Here is a 22,572-nt window from a genome sequence, read left to right as displayed (position 1 = left end):
CGCACGCACTCTGCAGCTCCACCTGGGAGGTTGCTCAGCTGCATGCAGGAGGCAGTGTTTCCTAGTGGATAGGTCAGGGGTTCAGCAGACCTGGGCTCTAGTCCTGACTGTACACTGGTTTCATGGTTGACCTTGGGCAAATCACTTTCCTGCCTTGTGCTTCAGTTTCCTCATCTGTGAAAAGGAGATAACGCCACTGACCTGCTTCATAAAGCAACCCTGGAGCTGCTGATGAACAGTGCTCTATAAGGGCTGTAATATACGAAAGAACATAAGAACGGCCACACTGGGTCAGGCCGAAGGTCCCTCTAGCCCAGTATCCTGTCTGCTGACAGTGGCCAATACCAGGTGCCCCAGAGGGAAGGAACAGAACAGGTAATCACCAAGTGATCCATCCCCTGTCGCCCATTCCCAGCTTCTGGCATATCACTCCCTGATAACAGAAAGCCCATTCCCCAAATAAACCAAACAGAACACAAGCCCCTGGGGAAAGGGAGCAGCTAGGGTTCTAAGCAGAGCTCAGGGCAGGCTGCTGGCTTCAATTCCCCGCTGCCCTGCACCGCATGTGGCTATTCGCACCCGGGTGAAGTGATGCAGGAGAGATTTACGCCGCCTCTCACTCTGCCCTGGGGGTGCTGCTGTGAGTGTTCCCGTCAGATCGGAGACCCCCAGCACTGCACCTCCTGCAAACGGCAGCTCCTGGCATAGCTGTGAGCTCGGAAGGCACCGTGCACACCTACGACGTTACATAAGTACTTATTAATAATACTCGGAGGCTGCAGATGCTCCTGCACGTGGCTCTGCAGAGGGGAGCTGATGCTTCTTGCCCTCCAGCACGATGCCCCTGCAGCCTCGCTAGCCTTAAGGAGGCCGGAGGTAACAAACAGGTGTCGGGGCGCCGGGAGGGTCAGTGCCTGCATGTTGCTTTGAAGACGCAAGCCCTGAGCATAGGGATTAATGACAACATCTTATTCCCCAAGTTATGCCTCTTGCGACAAAACCCTGCGCAAGTCGGTGTGACTGTGCAGCAGCCACTCACAGCTCCCTGGCAGCACGGGGCTTTGAAATCAGATCCTCCCGAGCCCAGGCCCCTGCCTCCTCAGCTAAAGAGCATCCATCAGCTGTTAGCAGTGCAGGGGCTATGACACACAGCTAAACCGTGCTAATACTGCCCAGTAGCTGGGGCTGGGAACCCAAGAGATACTAGCTGGGCCATGACATAAAACAAGTCAGCAAAACTTTCTACTCAGGATCCCTGCTGGCTTCCTGCATGCACTGACTGCAGGGGTCATCCCGTACAGGGCCAGGGGCAGGATCAGCACCTGGGTGGTTAGAATCAAGATTAGTGATTTTGGGGGCCCAACAGGAGACAGCTGAAAGGGGCCTGATCCTCGGGGGGTGAAGGGGGAGTGTTCTCAGCACTTGCTACAATCAAGCCCCTTTGGGGGTGTCTCAGGTCAGGCTCCCAAACTCCCTGGGCACTTTTGAAGACCTTGGCTTTTGTGTTGAGCAAACTCCAGATGTCTCACCGTGCGAGCTCAGCTCCAGCCCTGGGGATCTTCCCCTTTTTAAGTGCAAAGCCAGAGGCACCAGCCCACCGCTGCAAATTCCAGAGCGCAGGGTACAAGGAGCAGTGGAGGGAGGAAGAAGCCAGCTGTCCAGCTCCCTCTGCGTCTAACACTCCTGCCCCTTCTGGGGGTCTCCCCCGGCCCCTCCACCTCCACAGGAGCGCCCCAGCTCGGTAAGCAGAGGGGACAGGGGGAACTCATCAGCCTTGGACATTGGGGTTCTGAGCCTCTGGTCCCAGCCCGCTCTGGGGAGCGACTCCCGGTGGCTGCGTGCGTGGGCCCCACATTCCGTGCCACTCGGGTTATGCCAGCATTTGGAGCTGGGTGCATGAGGCCCGGCTTGGGGAGACACTACGCATGCCAGCTCTCATTCGGCCAGCATGCTGAGTGACAATAGTAGCATAAAGAAAAGGAGGACTTGTGGCACCTTAGAGACTAACCAATTTATTTGAGCATGAGCTTTCGTGAGCTACAGCTCACTTCATCGGATGCAACTGTAGCTCACGAAAGCTTATGCTCAAATAAATTGGTTAGTCTCTAAGGTGCCACAAGTCCTCCTTTTCTTTTTGCGAATACAGACTTACACGGCTGTTACTCTGAAATAGTAGCATAGCCACAGTAGCACAGGCAGGAGCTTGGACTAGTTACCCAAGTACGTCCCCATGGGGTCCGGACGGGTTTGTGCCCAGGGCAGCTAGCCCCTCCCGCCACTCGCTGCTACCACGGCTGCCCTCTGTTTTCAGCACTTTGAATTAGCAGGAGCATGTCTCCTCCAGCCGAGAGCCCAGCCCCAGTGCCACCTGCAGACGTACCTCAGCCACACCAGAGCAAACGAGGTGCTTTTTTTCCTGCCTCCCAACCCCCGGCGGGGACCGCGCTCCTGCCGGCTTGGGTCGCATGTCTGGGGACAAAGGGGTGGCAGGCCAAGCACTACCCATAGGGACCTTCCGCTGCTTTGCACAGGGGCAATCAGGTGGGATTTCATAGACACTGCTGTCGGGATGCACAAGAGCCATCTCCCTCTCCCAGCGCTGGGCTGACTCCTGCCAGCTGGAGGGGAAGGGAAAGCAGCGAGGGCTGGCTTGCTGCTGGCACCAGCAGCTCCGAGCGCCCCGGGAGCAGACCTGAATAGGTGCTGGAACTAGGGGTGCTACTGTGCAGTGGCTTGAAGTGGTTTCCATTCTATCCAGGGTTTACAGTTTGGTTCAGTGGCTGTCAGCCCCCACACTGTACACATTGTTCCAGCCCCCCTGAAGACCTGTGGGTGAGAAGGTGTCGAGTTTGCACAGTTGGGCGAGAGTCACACACTCATGAGCACGGCCTCGCTCTCCTCCCCACAGCTCCAGGAGTTCTCCCTTCATAAGCCAAACGAGAGGGGGCCAGGTCATGTGTCCTGCGGTGGGGCACAGAGCCACCCCTCTGCACTGGATCCCCCCTCAAGGGCACCTCCCCTTGCCCTGACCCCCTGGTGCTCTGCTCACAGGTTGGTGACTGGCTGGGGAGGGGCCCCGGGGCCACTGGGGAGACGCTGCCAGCACCACTGCTGTGGAGCCCCAGGATCCTGCCGCCAATGAGGAGGCTTCCTGCAGATGGCAGGGTCCACGGGGCCTGGGTCATAGCCACTGGTCATTCTGCAGGAGGGTCCCCCCCTTTCCTGATGGAATGATCTTAGGAAAGCTCCATGCAGGGGAGATTCTCACTGAGCTCTCTGCTACCCCCAGATGCTTTGAGATGCCCAGGAGTAGATAATCACAGAGTTACTTGCCCAGAGAAGTCACTTCCTAGTCCCCATCCCAGCAAGGTTGACTCATGCTCAGAAACTGCAGGGCTCTTGACCTCCTATGATGTCATGTGGCAGTGAGTTCCACTGGTTTATTACATGTGTAAAGCTTCTAGCCACTTGCCATTTCATTCCCTGTGACAGTGAGCTATGAAAAGGTAAGAAAAACTACCTTTGCTATTTGATAGTTGTTAGCATTGTTGCTGTAGTTGTGTAGGTCCCAGGGTACAAGAGAGACGAGTTATCTTTTATTGCACCAACTTCTGCTGGTGGCAGGTACAAGCTTCCGAGCCACCTAGAGCTCTTCGTCATGCTGCTTCCTTCCCCAGCCCTGAAGAAGAGCTCTGTGTAGCTTGAAATCTTGGACCTTCCACCAGCAGATATTGGTCCAGTAACAGATATTACTTCACCTACTTTGTCTCTCCCTTTGCTACTCTGTTCAGTCCCCTGGGTCTGTTAGAGAGATTATTCCTTCACTCTCCCACTTCCCTGGTCCTTCTCGCACGAACAGAGAGCAACAATACCCGAAGTCCGAAGTGCAAACAATTCCATGTTTATTGGGGTGAACTTCCAGCAAGCTTAAATCCAAGTTTCTTTTTCCTTATTTTCGAATCCCAACCTACTTCCTGTTTACCCCTAATTTATATAGTAATATTCTTAGCTATACCTTAACCAATCATTCTACTGAAATTTACTTAACCGATCCTAACATATTGTAGCATGATTAGTTAACCAATTATATCCCACCACCTTAATTAGTTTACACCCAGCAAAATTAACTATACAGCAGACAGAAACAATTACAGAACCAGACAGAGACCATAAAAATAAACAATAGCAAACTGGGAACTATAATGACAAAACAATACAGAAGTGAGGATTTCACAACTACATCTATAAAGACACAAGGGTTTCCTAGCTGTGTCTATTGATAAGTGAGTTCTTACCAGACAGAAAACTATCAAACTAAATTTCCTTTTACATCTTCCAGGCTCTTCCTTTTCTCTGGAGGTGATAGATCGGATCACCTTCCTCACAGCCCCATATTGACTAGTTTGGAATGTAAGGATGTGACCGTTCGCTTCCCAGCTTATGGCGGTCTCTGCTGCTTAGCCAAGGCATTGGCCTAAGAACAGGGCCTCAGACTGCCCCAGTGAGAGAAGGCTCTTACACAGATTCTTTCTTGTATACCTCTATTACTAGCTAAATGATAAACATATACCTAAATTCTTAAAGTATAGGCCTTTACAGGCAGGCCTGAATATCTATATCCTAACAGGGTCCATGCCCTTCGGATGCATTTCCTCTCTATACCAACCAGTCCCAATCTTCCCCATTTCTCTTCATATGGAAGTCTCTTGAGGCTCCATATTGTTTTGGTTGCCCATATTTTAGCCATCTCTATTCTGCTCTCTCTCTTTCGGTGACCCGTTTGCATGCTGCATTCCAAGGAAGGGCATGCCATTGATCTGTACCATGGCATTCCCATATTGGCAGGATTCTTCTCTGTCCTATCCCTTAGGCAGCCTAACATCTTGTTTGTTTTTCTGGCTGTGGCTGCGCTTTGAGAAGTCTTCGCTGAGCTGCACAGAGCTGTCCTCTGAGAGATTACAGTTAATTTATGACCCAGCAACGTCTCTGAGTAAATCAAACTATTCCTTCCAACAGGCTTTTTGCCTTACATTCATCCGCTGCCGGCTGACAGCATGCTCAGCAGCTAGTAAGACTCCTTGAATAACAGCAGACTCTAGCTGGCCTACTTAGATATCAAAATCTTTCTGAAACTATTGTCTAGCTGTCTTAGGTACTCACCTGGTCCCTGTGGCCAGAGCATCTGAGCACCTGGCAATCTTTAATGTTAATCTTCACCTCCCCTGGCAGGCAGGGCAGCACTACGAGACCTGTTCTCTAGCTGCAGAACTCAGGCACAGAGAAATGATGGGACTTGCCCAAGGTCACCCAGACAGCCTGTGTCAGAGCTGGGAATTGACTCTAGGGCTGCCGAGCTAGCCCCGGACCACTTGACCATGCTGCCTCGCCTTTTGTGTTATCCAGTGTGCTCCGTGTAGCACACGGGACACTAGCTAGCTGTGTATGACACTGCCACACCAACAGCCAGGAGACTCCTCTGTGAATTTATCTGTGCACTTATCTGTAGAACACAACATTGTCCACAACGCTGAAAGTCAGCTGGTTCCCCGCACTAGCAGACAATTGCACCTTCCACCCCCAAGCTAACCTAGTCATGGATTGGAAGGGCAGACAGTATTGTCTAGTGTGACCTCCCGTGTAACATAGACCAAGAGACAATCTTAGGCTCCTACCTCAGGAGCTGATGTTGTTGCATCAGGTGGGACCTGAACCTTCCCCCCCACCCCCAGGTAGAACAGTCAACACCCCACCAGACAGACTGAGGCCAGCTTTCTGCCTGATATTTGGGGTTTTCGAAAAGTCCCAGCTCCTGGACTCAGGTGATTACAAGGGACTCGTGGCTTTCAATTTTTGTGAAAATAAGTTTCTAGCCCTAATGGCAGGGTGAAAAGCTGGAGAAGGTGAGCCCTAAAGACACAAAGCCCGGAAGCCAAACCAAAAATCCCCACGGTTGTTATTTTTAACCATCTCATGATTTCTGATCCAATCTCATGAAGGGTGGCTGGCTCATGGAATTTGAATGCTTCACGTTCGCATTACTCAAGAGCTCAGAAAAGAGCTACAAGACCAATTTGGGGGACAGCCTAAGTGTCCTTGGCCATGCCTCAGCTCAGGGCGATGGGCTAGGTGGCCTCTTGAGGTCCCTTCCAGCCCTACACGTTTATGATTCTAAGAGGACTAGAAAACCTGCCTTAGGGTGACAGACCACAGAAGTTCCATCTATTTACATTGCCAACAAATTGATGGGTAAGAGGTGACTTGCTCACAGTCTATGAGAACACACACAGGGCAAACTTTCTGAAAGCAGCAGGCTCTTTAATCTGTCAAAGGCAGAACAAAACCCAGTGGCTGGAAGATGAAGCTCAACAAATTCAGTCTGGAAATAAGATTCAAGTTTTTAACAATGAGAATCATTGACCATAGGAACAATGGACGTAGGGACCTGGTGGATTCACCATCACTTGGAGTCCTTAAACAAAGACTGGGTGTCTTTTTCAGAGATATCCCCTAGCTCAGTGGCCCTCAGCCTTTGCAGGCTACTGTACCTCATTCAGGAGGCTGATTTGTCTTGTGTACCCCAAGTTTCACCTCACTTAAAAACCATTGCTTACAAAATCAAACATAAAACTACAAAAATGTCCCAGCCCACTATTACTGACAAATTGCTTCCTTTCGCATTTTGTCTGTATGAAATTTTCGTTTGTACTGACTTCGCTACTGCTTTTTATGAAGCCTGCTGTAAAACTAGGCAAATATCTAGATGAGTTGATGTACCCCCAGAAGACCTCTGTGTATCCCCAGGGGTACATGTACCCCTGGTTGAGAACCACTGCTCACGCTCATCTAGAAATTCTGGGTTTGCTGCAGAGATCAGTGGGTGAGGTTCTCTGGTCTGTGTACGGAGGTCATACTAGATGATCAGAAAGGTCCCTTAAATTCTCTGCACCTGCCAGTATGTCTGCATGTGGCACTAGGGATGTGATTCCCAGCATGTAGAAATACTTGTGTGAGTTCTCATCCAGCTAGCATGCTAAAAATAGTTGTGTAATAGCAGAGGCACTGGTGAGCAGTGGCACGGGTTTGCCGTGCCAAGTATGTACCCATGGAGTTCAGTAAGTACCCAGCACAGCTAGTCGTCGTCGTAGTTCTTCACATGGGACTTTGACCAGGACACTTTGAACATTGCAATATGGACGGGGGCTTGTCTCAGCTGAGAGATGGCTCCTCCTACAGCCCAGGCATCCCGGGCTGGGTTGTTGGTTCACTGCTGGCCATGGACTTGAAACCATTTTTGCAGGGATCTGGGATTTCCGTGGAAGGGTCTTAACCCATTGGCGAGCAAGTCTGACCCTGCTCATTGCGGTGCTCACAGCCTGGGCTGGCAGGTCTGCAGCAGAGGAGCGTCTGCCGACAAATTCAGCTTTTCCTACTGAGAATTCAGAAGCAATAGTTCTAATTTCTACTTCATTTAAGTTTGTATTCACACCTTGCCACAGCGCCCTCTGCCCCTCTGCAATCTCACCTGCCCTTAGAATCATAGAAGATTAGGGTTGGAAGAGACCACAAGAGGTCATCTAGTCCAACCCCCTGCTCAAAGCGTGACCAACCCCAACTAATCATCCCAGCCAGGGCTTTGTCAAGCTGAGCCTTAAAAACCTCTAAGGAAGGAGATTCCACCCCCTCCCTAGATAACCCATTCCAGTGCTTCACCACCCTCCTAGTGAAATAGAGTTTCCTAATATCCAACCTAGACCTCCCCCACTGCAACTTGAGACCATTGCTCCTTGTTCTGTCATCTGCCACCACTGAGAACAGCTGAGCTCCATCCTCATTAGAACCCCCCTTCAGGTAGTTGAAGGCTCCTATCAAATCCCCCCTCATTCCTCTCTTCTGCAGACTAAATAAGCCCAGTTCCCTCAGCTTCTCCTCGTAAGTCATGTGCTCCAGCCCCGTAATGATTTCCATTGCCCTCTGCTGGACTCTCTCCAATTTGTCCACATCCCTTCTGTAGTGAGGGGACCGAAACTGGACGCAGTACTCCAAATGTGGCCTCACCAGTGCCAAATAGAGGGGAATAATCACTTCCCTCAATCTGCTGGCAATGCTCCTACTAATGCAGCCCAATATGCCGTTATCCTTCTTGGCAACAAGGGCACACTGCTGACTCATATCCAGCTTCTCATCCACTGTAATCCCCAGGTCCTTTTCTGCAGAACTGCTGCTTAGCCAGTCGGTCCCCAGCCTGTAGCGGTGCATGGGATTCTTCCGTCCTAAGTGCAGGACTCTGCACTTGTCCTTGTTGAACCTCATCAGATTTCTTTTGGCCCAATCCTCCAATTTGTCTTGGTCACTCTGGACCCTATCCCTACCCTCCAGCGTATCTACCTCTCCCCCCATCTTAATGTCATCTGCGAACTTGCTGAGGGTTCAATTAATCCCATCATCCAGATCATTAATGAAGATGTTGAACAAAACCCGCACCAGGACCAACCCCTGGGGCACTCCGCTTGATACTGGCTGCCAGCTAGACATGGAGCCATTGATCACTACCCGTTGAGCCCGACAATCTAGCCAACTTTCTAGCCACCTTATAGTCCATTCATCCAGTCCATTCTCCTTTAACTTGCTGGCAAGAATACTGTAGGAAACCATATCAAAAGCTTTGCTAAAGTCAATATATATCACGTCCACCGCTTTCCCCATATCCACAGAGCCAGTTATCTCATCATAGAAGGCAATCAGGTTGGTCAGGCATGACTTGCCCTTGGTGAATCCATGCTGACTGTTCCTGATCACTTTCCTCTCCTCCAAGTGCTTCAAAATGGATTCCTTGAGGACCTGCTCCATGATTTTGCTGGGGACTGAAGTGAAGCTGACTGGTCTGTAGTTCCCCAGATTCTCCTTCTTCCCTTTTTTAAAAGATGGGCACTATATTTGCCTTTTTTCAATTGCCTGGGACCTCCCCCAATCACCACGAGTTTTCAAAGATAATGGCCAATGGCTCTGCAGTCACATCAGCCAACTCCCTCAGCACTCTCGGATGCATTAGATCCAGTCCCATGGACTTGTGCATGTCCAGCTTTTCTAAATAGTCCTTAACCTGTTCTTTTACCAATGAGGGCTGCTCACCTCCTCCCCATACTGTGCTGCCCTGTGCAGCAGTCTGGGAGCTGACCTTGTCTGTGAAGACCAAGACAAAAAAAAAGCATTGAGTACTTCAGCTTTTTGCACAGCATCTGTCGCTAGGTTGCCTCCCCCAATTCAGTAAGGGGCCCACACTTTCCCTGACCTCCTTCTTGTTGTTAGTTTTGTAGTGATAAACACCCATTTTTTCATGATTTGTGTGTATAAAAACAAAGATCTTCTGTATTTTCCACAGTATGCATCCGATGAAGTGAGCTGTAGCTCACAAAAGTTTATGCTCAAATAAATTGGTTAGTCTCTAAGGTGCCACAAGTACTCCTTCTCTTTTTGCAAATATTTTATTAGTCATCTGTCCAAGTTTTCACTTCTTGTAAGCTTCCTTTTTGTGTTTAAGCTCGCTGAAGATTTCTCTGTTAAGCCAAGCTGGTCGCCTGCCATATTTCCTGTTCTTTCTGCACATCGGGATGGTTTGTTCCTGCATCCTCAATAAGGCTTCTTTAAAATACTTCTTTCCTCCTCATATTACATATTACATATTACTGATCCTGCCCATCAGTTTCCTGAGGGAGTCAAAGTCTGCTTTTCTGAAGTCCAGGGTCCGTATTCTGCGGCTCTCCTTCCTTCCTTTTGTCAGGATCCTGAACTCGATAATCTCATGGTCACTGCTGCCCAGGTTGCCACCCACTTCTACTTCCCCTACCAATTCTTTCCTGTTTGTGAGCAGCACGTCAAGAGGAGCACGGCCCCTAGTTGGTTCCTCCTGAAGTTGTCCCCAACACTCTCCAAAAACTTCCTGGATTATCTGTGCACCGCTGTATTGCTCTCCCTTCTCCTCCCTCCCTCCCCGCACCCTTAGACCCCTGCCCTCTGCAATCTCACTGCCGTTGCCCCCATCCCTCCCCACACCATTAGCCCCCTTCCCCTCTGTAATCTCACCTGCCCTTCTTCCCCTACTGCTGTATCCTCAACTCCCCTCTGCAACCTCTGCTTTGCATTCCAGGAGCCTCCAATCCACCGTCAGCTTCACTCAGCTCTTTCCATGCAATCAAATTCAATTTCATTTTATCTTTGCCCCGGCTTTCCTGCCCAGTGCTCTTCTGGGCTGGTTAGGTGCCAGAGAATTTGGACTGGCTGTTTTTATTTGCATGAACAAATCCAGACTCTAATCTGTTGGACCCATCTGCATGAAGTTAATTACCTCAGGGCCAGCCTATGCCAGGGAACATTGTAGAGCCAGGAGAGATCCTAAGAGCAACCCCCCAGAGAGGGCCTGATCCTGCCTTAAAACTGCTGATCATTCTTGCACCAAACCGGCTCTGAGAAAAGAGGGGCAGAGTCAGAGGGGATCACCAGGTCATCTGGTCTCACCTCCTCCTCCAGCCCCAGCCAGCACCCACACACTACACCTAACAACCCAAATGAGAGCAAAGTATTTCAGCCCATGGGAGACTAGACTATTTCGTGCCACAGGCAGAGAACAGGATGGACCGAGGGGCACCAGTGCCAGAAGCTGATTAAATGAGATATGCCCAGATAATCCTGGCAAGGAACCAGCACCCACATGCTGCAGAGGAAGCTGACGCCCCCTCCCCCACCCCTGAGTCACTGTCAATCTGACCTGGGGGAAAATCCCTTTTGTGATAGGTTTCCCGGGGTACCACCTGAAACTGGGGTACCGCTGAGCCCTAAGTCTTGCCAAGTCTGGGCTCCCTCTCACACTGTGATGTTGTGACAAGCTGCAAACCCCTCCAGGTCCTGGACTCACCCAAACATCCAGCTGAGTTACATGAGTTTGTGTGGAAGGTTGGTTTTCTATGAGAGTATCCAGTTTTGAGAGCTCATTCTTAATATTTCCCTGTTTGCCGTAGAGGATGTTGATCAGGTGATTCCGCAGTTTCTTTGAGAGTGTGTGGCACAAGCTGTCAGCATAGTCTGTGTGGTATGTAGTGTCGTGCATCAACTATGGGAAAGGGACTGAGAGACTTTTTCCATTGGACCATATGAACTGGAACCATAAACTCACTGAACATTAAATCCCACCAATGAGGATAAATCCATCCTCATCATCGTATCCACTCACTATACTCCACACCTGAACATAGCCATTATATGAACAACATACCCCCAGACCTCAATGTCTGTACTTTGACCCGTTAAACTTTTACCCCCAATCGGGGAGATTGCAGATTATGTATTCCTTATGCCATCCATTCCTAAACCGAATTTCGCACCCCTTGATAATCTATACCTTATTCCCTGACAACCAGAAACTTCTATGCTTAAACTCTGTACCGTTTTCTTTTTACTTCAACATCATCTTAATAAAATTATTATGTATGTAGTATGGCATGTGTGGTATGTATCTTTCTGTCTAAGAAGATATTTCTCATTCTCACCTTCTCATCCACTGGTTAGTTTTTGCAGCACGTATCCAGTTCAGAGACCTGGGACCCCCTTTTCATGAGACACCCCCACTGGCCCAGGAGTACTTAGTGGATCATCACTGGGGCCATTTCTTCTCCTCTTACAGTCACAAGCTCTTGTCTCTTAGCCCAAGGGGCCCCCTCTCCTGGGTTTTGTTTTTGTAAATCTCCAGCCTGCATCCAGTGCAGACAGTAAACACAGGCTGTCTCCAGGGCTGTTCATTGTTCTTACCTTGATTGGGTCAGCTCTCAGACTCTCCCTCCTCAGGTGACAGGTTTCACTCCCAGCAGATTTGGATCTTAATACCCTACATGTCACATAGCTCTAAAATAGCTTCCTATGCAAACAGCTGGCAACAACCATGACAATCAGCCAGCTCTTAGCTTTTGGCAGAACCCCCCTCCCCCCATCCCCTTGAGTGAAGTACTGAGAAGCTGGTCGGTCACAGGGAGATATACCTGCCTGGGTGTGCATGGCTGTGTTACCCAGCTGTGCCCAGAAGAGCTTTTGAAGTCTTGCCCGAGGAGGGGCCTTAGTCTGCCAAGCACCTGTTCCCAGAATCTGAAGATCAAAGGCCCAAGCTGTGGAAAGGAGAGACTGACCCATCAATGGGCAGGGTTGTTCTGAACTTGTAAGCACAGGAAAACCCTGCATGGGGCTTAAAGGCCTGGCTCCTAGCAGAGCCCCAGGCTGGATTGGTGCTTAGCAGCTGCACGTAGGTTCTTTGATGGTGTTTAATGCATGTCCTCTGATATGCTTTCACCTTGAGAATCAATGTGCTTGCTTAGAAAGAGTGGGTGGTACCACAACTCTGGCTGTTTCAACAGGTCACAGCCTCTGGGGTGACAGCAAAGTGCAGACACAGGCCTGCTTAGATCTGTCTTGCTGGGGACATCACAATGTAGGCAGGGGGCTGTGCAGCCCATGAAATCCCGCCCAGGAAGGAGATTAATCTGGGTCTCTGCCTAAGCAAGGTGATGGCTGAGAAGTCAGGACCCTAGAGCAGGTGCTATTGCTGGGCCACGGAGAGGGAATACAGGTGCCCTGGACTATGAAACCCCCACAACTCCTATTGGAAGGCCATACCAGAACCCCACTACTCTGATTGCTAGAAACCTTATAATTGCCAGCCTGAATTTGCAGGTGGCCAGTTTGTACCCATTTGTCCTTTAACTTCAATAGCTTTTCACCCTCCCTGTTGCTTACCCCCCAATGTATTTCTAGAGAGCAATCATATCCAGGGGTGTGGGAACAATTTGTATCGTGGGGGTGCTGAGAGCCATTGAATCAAAGTGTAAACCCTGTATCAGATGGAAACCACTTCAAGCCGGGGGTGTGGCAGCATCCCTAGTTCCAGCACCTATGATCAGATCTCCTCTCAGCCTTCTTTCTGCCACACTAAACAAGCTAATCTCTGCCAGTCTCTCCTCCATCTTTCCTGTTGAAGGGAAAGATCTACCCCCCCCACTCTCCCCATAGCTAACTCCTGCCATGTGTTTGAGAGGGGAGGGTGCGCTTGCGAGTGAGCAGAACACAGGTGAGCTTGCTGGGGTCAGGAAGTACCGTGCCCAGCACAATGGGCTCCTAATCCCTGACTGGGGTCTCCTGGCACCACCACATTATAAAGCATAAGAATGATAATGCTGCATGGAGGCGTGGGGGGCTCAGGTGTGACTTGGTCACACAGGTACTTGTTTCCCTGCTGCTCTGCACAGGGCTCTTGTTGCTGGTCAACAGTGGTGACCCCGCAGGCAGAGACAAGGGGATGGGAGGGGGGTGATGCTGGCAGACCAGGAGTCATCTCATGCCAAGGTCCCCATGTCTTAACTGAACACTGACAAGTACACAGCTGGACTCAGTCTGGCTCATCTGTGTGCTGTGTGGTTACAATGGGCATCCGGTGTAAGAATGTGTTTATGTTTAGACTCTATTGAATGCTTGTGAGCTGCTGCAGCATTAATCTCACTTAGAGCCTCTGGATCCCATATTGTAAAGTGATATTTGGGCATTTGCATTGTGAGCCTCTGAACTGTGTAAATCACCAGCCAGGAGGGAGACAGTAACTAGTGCAAAGTGCTGGTCTCCAACAGAAGGTGTCACATCCTGGCCAACAGGGAAGGCCCATCGACACCAGATGGACTATTGTGGAACATTAAAGAACAAAAGACTTTGTTGCTCTGCTCTTCCCCCAGCGAAGATGAGTCATGCAATTGGGCTCCTCCCATTGGCTGAGTTTACGGCTCAGGGTGTGTCTGAGGGGAGGGAATAAAACCCCCTAAACAAGAAGGAACTGGTATCTATGCTGCCTGGACTCTGCAGGGGAAGGTTTTTAAGCATAAGCAAGAGATCCCCAGCTGCTTAGCGTGGGTTAGCACTGAAGGACATTAAGGGTATGTCTACACTGCAGTAAAACACCCTACATTAGCCTTTGTCATCTGATTCAGGCTCCTGGGGTTACAAAATTGCAGGATAGATGTTCCAGATTGGGCTGGAGCCTGGGCTCTGGGCCTTTCCCTCCCTTGAAGGTCTACACTGCAAATTTACAAAAAGAAAGAAAGGTGAGAGTTAACATTGGTTAAAGGAATCAAATACATACAATAAATGCAAGGTTCTTGGATCAGGCTTGTAGCAGTGACGGAATAAACTGCTGGCTTACTTTGTACAAGATTTGTTGCAATTATATAGCAGTGGTAGCAACAATGATCTACATGGTCATATTTTAATCAGATCACATCACACCATTGACCTGGGGTAAGTGACCGGTCCTTTGGGATTGGAAGTAAGCTGACTATTGCTGTGATCCCTGGTGTAAGGGACCATCTGTCACAAGGAGATGCTCACTTGGGTGGTGAGATAGATGGGAGTACCCAGGGGGACTGCGTGTGACTCAAAGTTAAGGCTGGCAAAATGCCTGAGGAGTTTACACGCAATGGCTGGTTGGTGAAATCTCAGCACAGCTCTCACAGCCAGTTTGGGGCTGTGCCCTGCTTCCTAACAGCCTGCCCTGAGGTTTGTACCACGCTCTTGAGTCACCGCAAGACAGCTTCACGGGGGGCTTGTGCTTCTAAGTCACCTTGGTGCTTTTGACACACACCACGCCGGGGCTCTCCCAGACGGGTACCAAGGCACCTGTTAAACCTATTCTAGGCAGCACTGGAGTCTGCGGGCACCACGGATCAGTCTCACCCCTTGTGGAGGGGCAGCGCCAGGCCTCAGGATCGTTCTAAGTCACCCTTTAGCCTGGCAGAAATGGCCCACAACACCAGGATGGATTGCACCCCATGCGCACACATTGAACAGCATGATTTCCACCCCCCTTACCAGCGCTGCGCTGCTCTGGCTGCTCACCCAGGTGCCTTTGCTCAGCCAGCAGGGAGCCATGCCACAGCCTGCATCTAGCTGGCACAATGTGATGTGTTTGCCACTGCGCTTTGAAGCGGGTGCCCATTCTGATCCCTGGAGGCAGGGGCATTCCATGACTCGGAGCCTGATAACACCCCCAACCCCCTGTGCTCTGTCTGCCGCAGTGATCCTCCTCTCACCACAGACTGGGGCACAGCTAGGCCCCCAGGCTGCCCACTGTGCCTTGAAACCAAGGTCTCGAAGTGGGTCTGGAGTTGCATGGGGAGCCGGAGCAGAGCCCAGAACACCAGCATGCCGTGCTCCCCCCGGACAGCGTTGCCTCACAGCGGGCCAGTGAGTCCTCCCCACCAAACCCACAAGAGCACATGCATAGCCATGGACTGAAAGCTGTGCTTCCCTCCTTTTCCAGTGGAACCCCCATTGCACGGGACTGGCCGATGGGCACCCCCTCCTGTGTCCCCTGGGGCCGTGCACAGCCGCCACCATCCCTGTCCCTCAGCAGAAAGGCCACCCATGCAGGGCAGGGTCCTTTCCTCATGTGGAAGCTTGGATTTTCCTTGCGGCCTGCAGGACGGACAGTTCCTTGCCTGGGTCAGTGTTCTCGTGTGCAGAGCACTTTAGCTCTGGCTCTGTCACTGTGTTTTACCTTTGTTTCCTGTGTGTGCAGATCGCTCATTGTCTGAAGCCCAATACACTTCAGGCTGAGGCTGTCTGAGCTGGGCTGGGATCTGTCCTGTGTCCAGCATGTCATCTAAGCACATGGTAACTGAGGCTTGCCCAATAGGGAGGCATTTTCCTGGTCACTACAGCAATCTGAATATAGTTCTTAAACGCTGCCCACACAACACAGAAAAATAGCCATTGTAGTCTGAGGACCGACAATATTTTGTGCTCTGCGTCTGCACAGCCAGCTGAGGGAGGAGACGTTGACAGAGCAGACTGACACCACGAATAATATCCCTGCATAAGCGTGGAAGTGACCGTGCTAATTTCAAGCTCCATTAGAAACCAGCTTTGCCAGTGAGGGGAGGCGCAAAGTTTGAAGGATGGGTTAGGAGCCAGCTCTAAGGAAACAGCCTCAGCAAGCAGGAAAATAAAAGCCTCCCTTCTTAATCAAACTGGGTGGATAACAGATGTTTTGGTTCTCTGGCGATTCCAGGGGCAGCTCATCCAGGCTGAACCAAAATCAAAGTTCTTTTGAAATTTTCAGCTAGTTGAAAAGTCAAAAACCGTCAGCTTGGTTCAAAGCTCAACATTGTGTGTCAACTGGACTCGCAATGTTTCACGTTGATGTTTCATAAAGTCATAGATATTAAGGTCAGAAGGGACCATTATGATCATCTAGTCCGACCTCCTGCACAACACAGGCCACAAAATCTCACCCACCCACTCCTGTGATAAACCTCTCACCTATGTCTGAGCTATTGAAGTCCTCAAATCGTGGTTTAAAGACTTCAAGGAGCAGAGAATCCTCCAGCAAGTGACCTGTGCCCCATGCTACAGAGGAAGGCGAAAAACCTCCAGGGCTTCTTCCAATCTGCCCTGGAGGAAAATTCCTTCCCGACCCCAGATACGGCCATCAGCTGAACCCTGAGCATATGGGCAAGATTCACCAGCCAGATACCCAGGAATGAATTCTCTGTAGTAACTCAGATCCCACCCCCTCTAACACTGTTGTTTGCAGTGTTGGTGTAGCTGGTCCCAGGATTATGAGAGATACGAGGCAGCTAAGGTAATATCTTTACTGGACCAACTCCAGGTGTGGAAGGGACAAGCTTTCAGACTACATAGGGCCCTTCTTCGGGTCTGTGGAAGGAATTTTGATCTTCCATTTGGTTTCGAGCATTTGACAAAAGTGGAGGAGGGGCAGATTGACAGAGCACTCGTGGGGAGGGACCTTTCATTGATGGTTAGAGCATTTACCTGAGCTGTGGAGACCCTGATTCAATTCCCCCTGGGTAGGAGGTGGAAAAGGGATTTGCATTTGGGCTGCCCATGTGGCAGGAGAGTGGCTTAGCCTGGGCTAAGGGGATAGTCTGGCGTAGGGCTGCCTCAGTCTCTCCTGTTGATGCTCTTTCACTTTGCACCAGATGAGTAGGCATTGGAGCAGGGACCTAAGTTTGGGTGTCCCGTGTTCTCGGTGAGGGCCCTACCCCCAGACTGCAAAGTCCTTCTCTCTTTCTTTGACCCAGTGACTATTCATTGCAATTCACAGTCATTTCTGGTGTGCCACAGGCAGAGAACAGGAGAGACCGAGGTGTCACAAATGGCAGGGAATTGATTAGGTAAGATGTGCCCAGCTGATCCCAGCAAATGGTCCGCACCCCATGCTGCAGAGGAAGGTGAACCCCCCTGCCCCCTCGCAAGGTTGCTGCCAATCTGACCTGGGGAAAATTCCTTCCCAACCCAAAAAATTGGCCATCAGCGTGACCCACAGTATGTGAGTATGACCCACCAGCCAGGTGCCTAGACAGGATTCTCTGTGCCACTTGAGAACATTGATCCACCTCTGCTCTGGGTGGGCATGCAGGGCGGGGGAGGACAGGGAAAGGTGAGTTCTTAGCTCCTCTTCTGTTCTGGCCTGTTCTCAGGGCTGCTCTGACTTCCTCTTGACTGCCTAGCATCCAGGGGCTGATCCAACAGCCCCTAGTAGCTGGAGTGTAGCCATGCTCTAGCCACGCCTCCTGCTCCTGGTCTGTGTCCTGCCCCCTGTGAGGAACTGCACAAGGGTGGTGTCAAGTCCTTACACTGCACAGGGAATCACCAGGTGGCCAGATCTGCCAGCTCTACAGCCTGTTAGTGCCACCCGAGCAGCACAAAGGGGCTGTGACGGAGAGGACAAGATTGAACTCCGCTCTCCCCCATTGGCTTGGCTGGGCTGCCTCAGGGCTGGGGCATGGAGGGAGCTTGCACCAGGGTTGAATCCCCCAAAATTCATTCACAGACACCAAATCCCCTGAACCAGCCATTCCAGAAAAGACAATTCAAAGTCCTCGCGGAGCCCTGTTGAGCCCATGGCTAGAACTCCACTGGGCACAGGGCCCCCTCCGTGTTGGCTAATTAGCCCCACACTAGACTAATTATTTCAGCTGTGTGATGCACATCACTGTTTTGCAATGGGAAATTTTCCATTTCTAACGTTTCATGCTGGGACTCCCTGACAGAATGCTGCTGCTCCTGAGAAAATGTGAAAGGGAAACCAGAAAGAGCAAATATACACATGGCATGAAGTAGCTGAAGGAAAACACCATCCCTGAAAAAACTGGAAATGCACTCATGTCCCCCGTATGGAGCAAAGTGCGGCATGGGAACTGCCTGATGGGATCAGCCCCAGGCTTCATCTAGTCCAGGATCCCATCTCCAGCAGTGCCCAGCATCAGATGCTGCAGAGGAAGGTGCAAAAGACCTGAAGTGGGCAATTCTGGAATTATTTTCCTCCTAGCCCCATTAATGAGAGTTTGGCTTGTGCACAGATGCAGGAGGACATGTGCCTTTTCTTTAGCTGGGATTGTGAAGGCTTTACACTCTCCTCGATGGCATTTCTGTGTTTGTCTTGTGATAACGTTTGAATGCCTCATTTGATTAATTTCAGCATTCCAGGGACTGTTCCAGGCATCAGTGGGCAGAACCCCAATGATCTGGGGGAAAACTGAAAGGGGGAAAAATGGGGGACACCTTGGAGCCTCATCCATCTGCTTATCAGAGCCACAGCTTCCAGCTTCTCTGGAAGTGTCTGTACATCAGGTGGATGGCACCTTTTAACACCTTTCAGCATAACAGTACCCAGTGGCGGATTTAGAGTTAGTGGGGCCCTGTGCTCAGCTTCATTTCTGGGGCCCCTCCTTGGGACCCAGCCAAGAAAAAGAACATTCTCTCCCATCTCGCGGGGGTGTGCCACTCTGCCAGGAAGCAGGGGAGAAGCCACCCCTTTAGCAGGGCATCCAAGAGGTTTATACCTCTGCCCTGCCACAGGGACAAAGAAGGGAATGGGGGCACACACAGAGGCTATACCATATGGACAAGAATGGGGTACCTGGTATGAGAGGAGGGGAGGATAGAGGCACTCACCCCTGGCAAGGGTGAGTTGCAGAGGGGAGTTTCTACTCCCTGCCCTTGAAATAGAGGGGGATGGGATGGTGGCATCCAGGGAGCTGCCAGGGGGAAATGGGAGGTTGCAAGGAGCCCCTGGTGTGTGCCGTGAGCTTGTGTGATGGTTCTTGAGGTACCTAGGGCTGAGTCACCTTGTTACCTCCCCCCGCTGCCCCACCCCGGCCCCAGTGAGAGGCAGACTTGCTTGTGCTGACCTGGATGTCAGCTCCCTGAAGCCACTGGCCTGTCAGCCACCAAAAAACCTCCTCCGGGCTACGCCGGCCCCCGTTTGCAGTGCAGGTTAACAGTAGGTGGCCCCCAGTCCCTGTTCCCCTGTAATGTCCAGCCCCTTCTCTGCTGAGCACTCCCAAAACACCAGCTCTGCTGTCCCCAAACAGGACAGTCACAAACCAGCCTTTTTGATCCAGCACAGGAGCAGCTCCTGGTGTCGCACCACAGCACTGAGATAACCGTGTGATCGTTTTCACGCTTACTCGTCTCTCAAAGGGGGAGATGTGAGCGCTTGTGAGTGTACCAGGCTACGCCTGTTCATCTCGCCCGTGTCCTTGCAGTCAAGCCTGGCTGAGTGAGAGCCCATTGCCATGAGTGTCACTGGGCTGCCCGATGACTCGCTTGGTGCAGGACGAAGGGGGCCCTCCCTTGCCTTTTCTTGACAGTCCCCAAAGTTCAGTGTTTGTGCCTCAGGGAGGCAGGATGACCCCGTAGTCTGGTGTGCTGCCTTCATGCTGACTTCACCTCCCGCGTGACTTTGCATTTAAATGATGCCACATTGCGTTAACTCACAATCTTAATTTATACGTGAGCTGACAGAGACAGGTGAATAAACATCCTCTGTCTGGCAGAAACCTGATTGTCAACTCTGCCTCAATACAGACTTTATGACCATAATATTAGCATACATACATAACTCCTGCCATAGTATCTGTACATGCATTTCACAAAGATGCTAATGCCCAGGGTGACCCTGGCTTTAGGACCTCACACGCCCCAGATTGTACATACCAGAATGAGGATATTCTTGTAACCCCCTTGCCAGCTGGCCCTGAGAGGCTCTTAGGGTCACAGCTTGGCCCGCACAAAGCGTGAAGTGTATGACCATCTAGTGTAAATCACCCCCTAGCTAATGTAAGGGCAGAAAATGGGATTATCCCTGTCAATGACCAACCTGGTCCTGAATGCTGCTAAACTCTTGGCTTCAATGTCCTCTGTGGCAGTGAGTTCCGCAGGCTACTTTGTGTTTTGATCAAGAGGATTTCCTTTTGCTGGGTGTAAGCTTTGTGCCTTCCCACTTCACCCAGCAACCTCTTGTCTTTATGAGGGTGGGTGCAATTCACCTCCTCTAACCCCCCAACCCCCCCCCCCCCAGTCATTTGCTGTCTTATTTGCCCCCTCTCTAAACCAAACAGGACCCATCTTCCCAGCCTCTCTTCCCATGGAAGAGCTTTCTTAGCCTCTAGCCCTGCCCATCGCCCACTGGCTGAACAAAAGCCAGGGGATGTCCTGCCCTTTCTGGGGGGAGAGGGGTCTTCTGGCATCTTACCCCCTTTTTTTTTTTCAGAGCAGCCCTAAGCCTGTCTGGAAGGGGACCAGTGTCTTCCTGAGCCCATTCAAATACCCCACAGAGCCTCTCCTGGAGAGCTGAGGCCAGGGTGTGGGGGAAGGGGGGGGAAGGGGCTCATCTGAGTTGTTCTCTCTTGCAGGCTATGTCTACACTGCAGACAGAGGGGTGCGCTCAGCTCCCTTAAGTCAGCGGTGGAGACGGGTTAACAGCTGGGGTTCTGCAGACCAGCTCTGTGGCGGGGCTCAGCTCCCACTAGCAAACAGGCTGAGGCCTCCGCACTCACTCCATGTGCGGGCTGGCCCCAGCTCTCCAGCGAGGCGCACGCAGCGCATCTGCCCCAGACCCCTGCCCTGCCTGCGCGGTCCCGATCCGAGGAGGAGGGGAACGCGTGTGTGCCTGCAGCCCCTGCACCAGCCGCCCCCTGGCTCTGCACCATTCGCTGGGCCCACCTTGATTAAAGTGGCAGCCCCCTCCCCCTTTCCTCTCGGAATCCGGATACACCGGGAAGCCAGGGAGGGGCCGGGGGATCCCGGAGCAGCCAGCGCTGTCCAGGCAGCGGAATCGCCTGGGTAATAATGCAGCAGGTTCGGGGTTCAACGAGCTTTTCTTGCCTCCCTCCTCCGGGCCAGGGTCCATCTACAGAGAAGCCCCGGCGCACCGGCAGGCGCTGGTACCTTGGCACCCACCGGATGCCATTTTAGCTTCCTCTCCAAACGCCAGGCGCCTGCAGTCCCTGGCGGAGCGGCGATTGGCAGGGCAGGGACAGCCGGAGCTCGCCTTCGCGGGGCCGGGGATGTCCTGCCCGGCCAGCCCCCGCGGCGGTGCAAGAGGCTGCGTCTCGGCCGGTGCCCTGGCGGGGGGAGGCGCTCCCAGCTGCCCGGATTGGGGCGGGGAGCCCCCGGCCGGGAGCGCTGGCAGCGGGGGTGGGCTCGCCCCGGCGCTCCGGAGAGAGGCCATATCTGGCAAGCGGGGAGGGACCGGCGGCGCCTGGCTGAGCCAGGCTGCTCCGCTGCGCGCACGTTCCGGGCGCTGCCTCTCCGGCTCGCCGGCCCCTGCGCAGGCACCGGGCGGCGGGGCTGAGCGCAGGACGCGCTCACCGACTCGGGTAACTGGCGGCAGGGAGCAGGGGCCGGCGGCTCCGGGCGCGGGGGGAGCCGGGGCGGTGGGGTGGCAGCTGCCCGCCGGCTCTCACGCTCTCTCTCCCCCGCGCTGCAGGGGGAGCAGAAGATGGACGCCCCGCGGAGCCCCCCGCAGCTGGACCGGGACCTGCTGGAGTCCCCCGAGGGCTGCCCGTCCCCGCTGGAGCTCAAGTCTGGCCCCAGCAAGAAGATGTGGGTGAAGCTGCGGGCACTGTGAGTAATCCCGGCCTAGCAGAGCAGGGACCCCTGCCCCGCACTGCGTCCTGCGCGCCGGGGACCCCTTCCCTCTCCCTGGGGCCCTGCTCCCCACTGTCCCCAGGGACGTCACCCTGCTTCCCAGGGGCTCCTGCATCCCCTTCCCCACTGGGTGTCCCACGCACCCATCCCCCTTTCGCCCTCTGCATCCCCCCTTCTCTTACTCCTTCCCTGGACCCCCCTGCGCCCCAGGGACTCCTACCCCATTTCCCTTTCCCCTTTGGGGTTTCCTGTTCCCGCTCTCCCCCGTGCCTCCCATGCACCTAGCCTCCCTCCCTCCACCCTGGGCATCCGGTCCCCCCTGGTGCTGACACTACATTTATATTGGAGGTGGTTTTTAGGGGGGGAGATTTGTCTCCTTCCCTAGTTTAAGGACACCTGTAAACAAGGGGCTGTATGGTGTGTGTGTGTGGGGGGGACTGTGATAAACTCAGCTCTGTGTGGGTGGGGGAGGGGGTATGGCTAGGGCACAGCAGTGTGCTCACTGACAGAAGGGGCAATGCCACCGCTTGATTTATTGCAGAGCCACGTGCTTTGCCCAGTCATCTGACGCGAGGCCCTAGAATCGGAGGCTAA

The 22,572-nt window shown here is 52.4% G+C and overlaps 1 protein-coding gene across 3 annotated transcripts in view; it reads left to right on the top strand.

Moving 5' to 3' along the window:
* Window positions 1–21,040: 21,040 nt before the first annotated feature.
* The window catches only part of PDE1B (phosphodiesterase 1B), a 130,026-nt gene continuing 128,494 nt past the window's right edge, over window positions 21,041–22,572 (top strand). The window contains exons 1-2 of one of the 3 annotated variants that reach the window (XM_074934843.1): window positions 21,041–21,171; window positions 21,818–21,954. In XM_074934843.1, coding sequence (XP_074790944.1) covers window positions 21,830–21,954 — 125 coding nt within the window. In that variant the 5' untranslated portion in view covers window positions 21,041–21,171; window positions 21,818–21,829. Of the gene's footprint in view, window positions 21,172–21,590; window positions 21,708–21,817; window positions 21,955–22,572 lie in introns of those variants that run through there. The other 2 variants (XM_074934842.1, XM_074934841.1) reach the window with 2 other exon arrangements.

The sequence above is a fragment of the Natator depressus genome, chromosome 20 (assembly GCF_965152275.1).
Source record: "Natator depressus isolate rNatDep1 chromosome 20, rNatDep2.hap1, whole genome shotgun sequence".
NCBI lineage: Eukaryota > Metazoa > Chordata > Testudines > Cheloniidae > Natator > Natator depressus.
The sequence above is the reverse complement of the archived record's forward strand: the minus strand, read 5'-3'. Positions and strand labels throughout refer to the sequence as shown.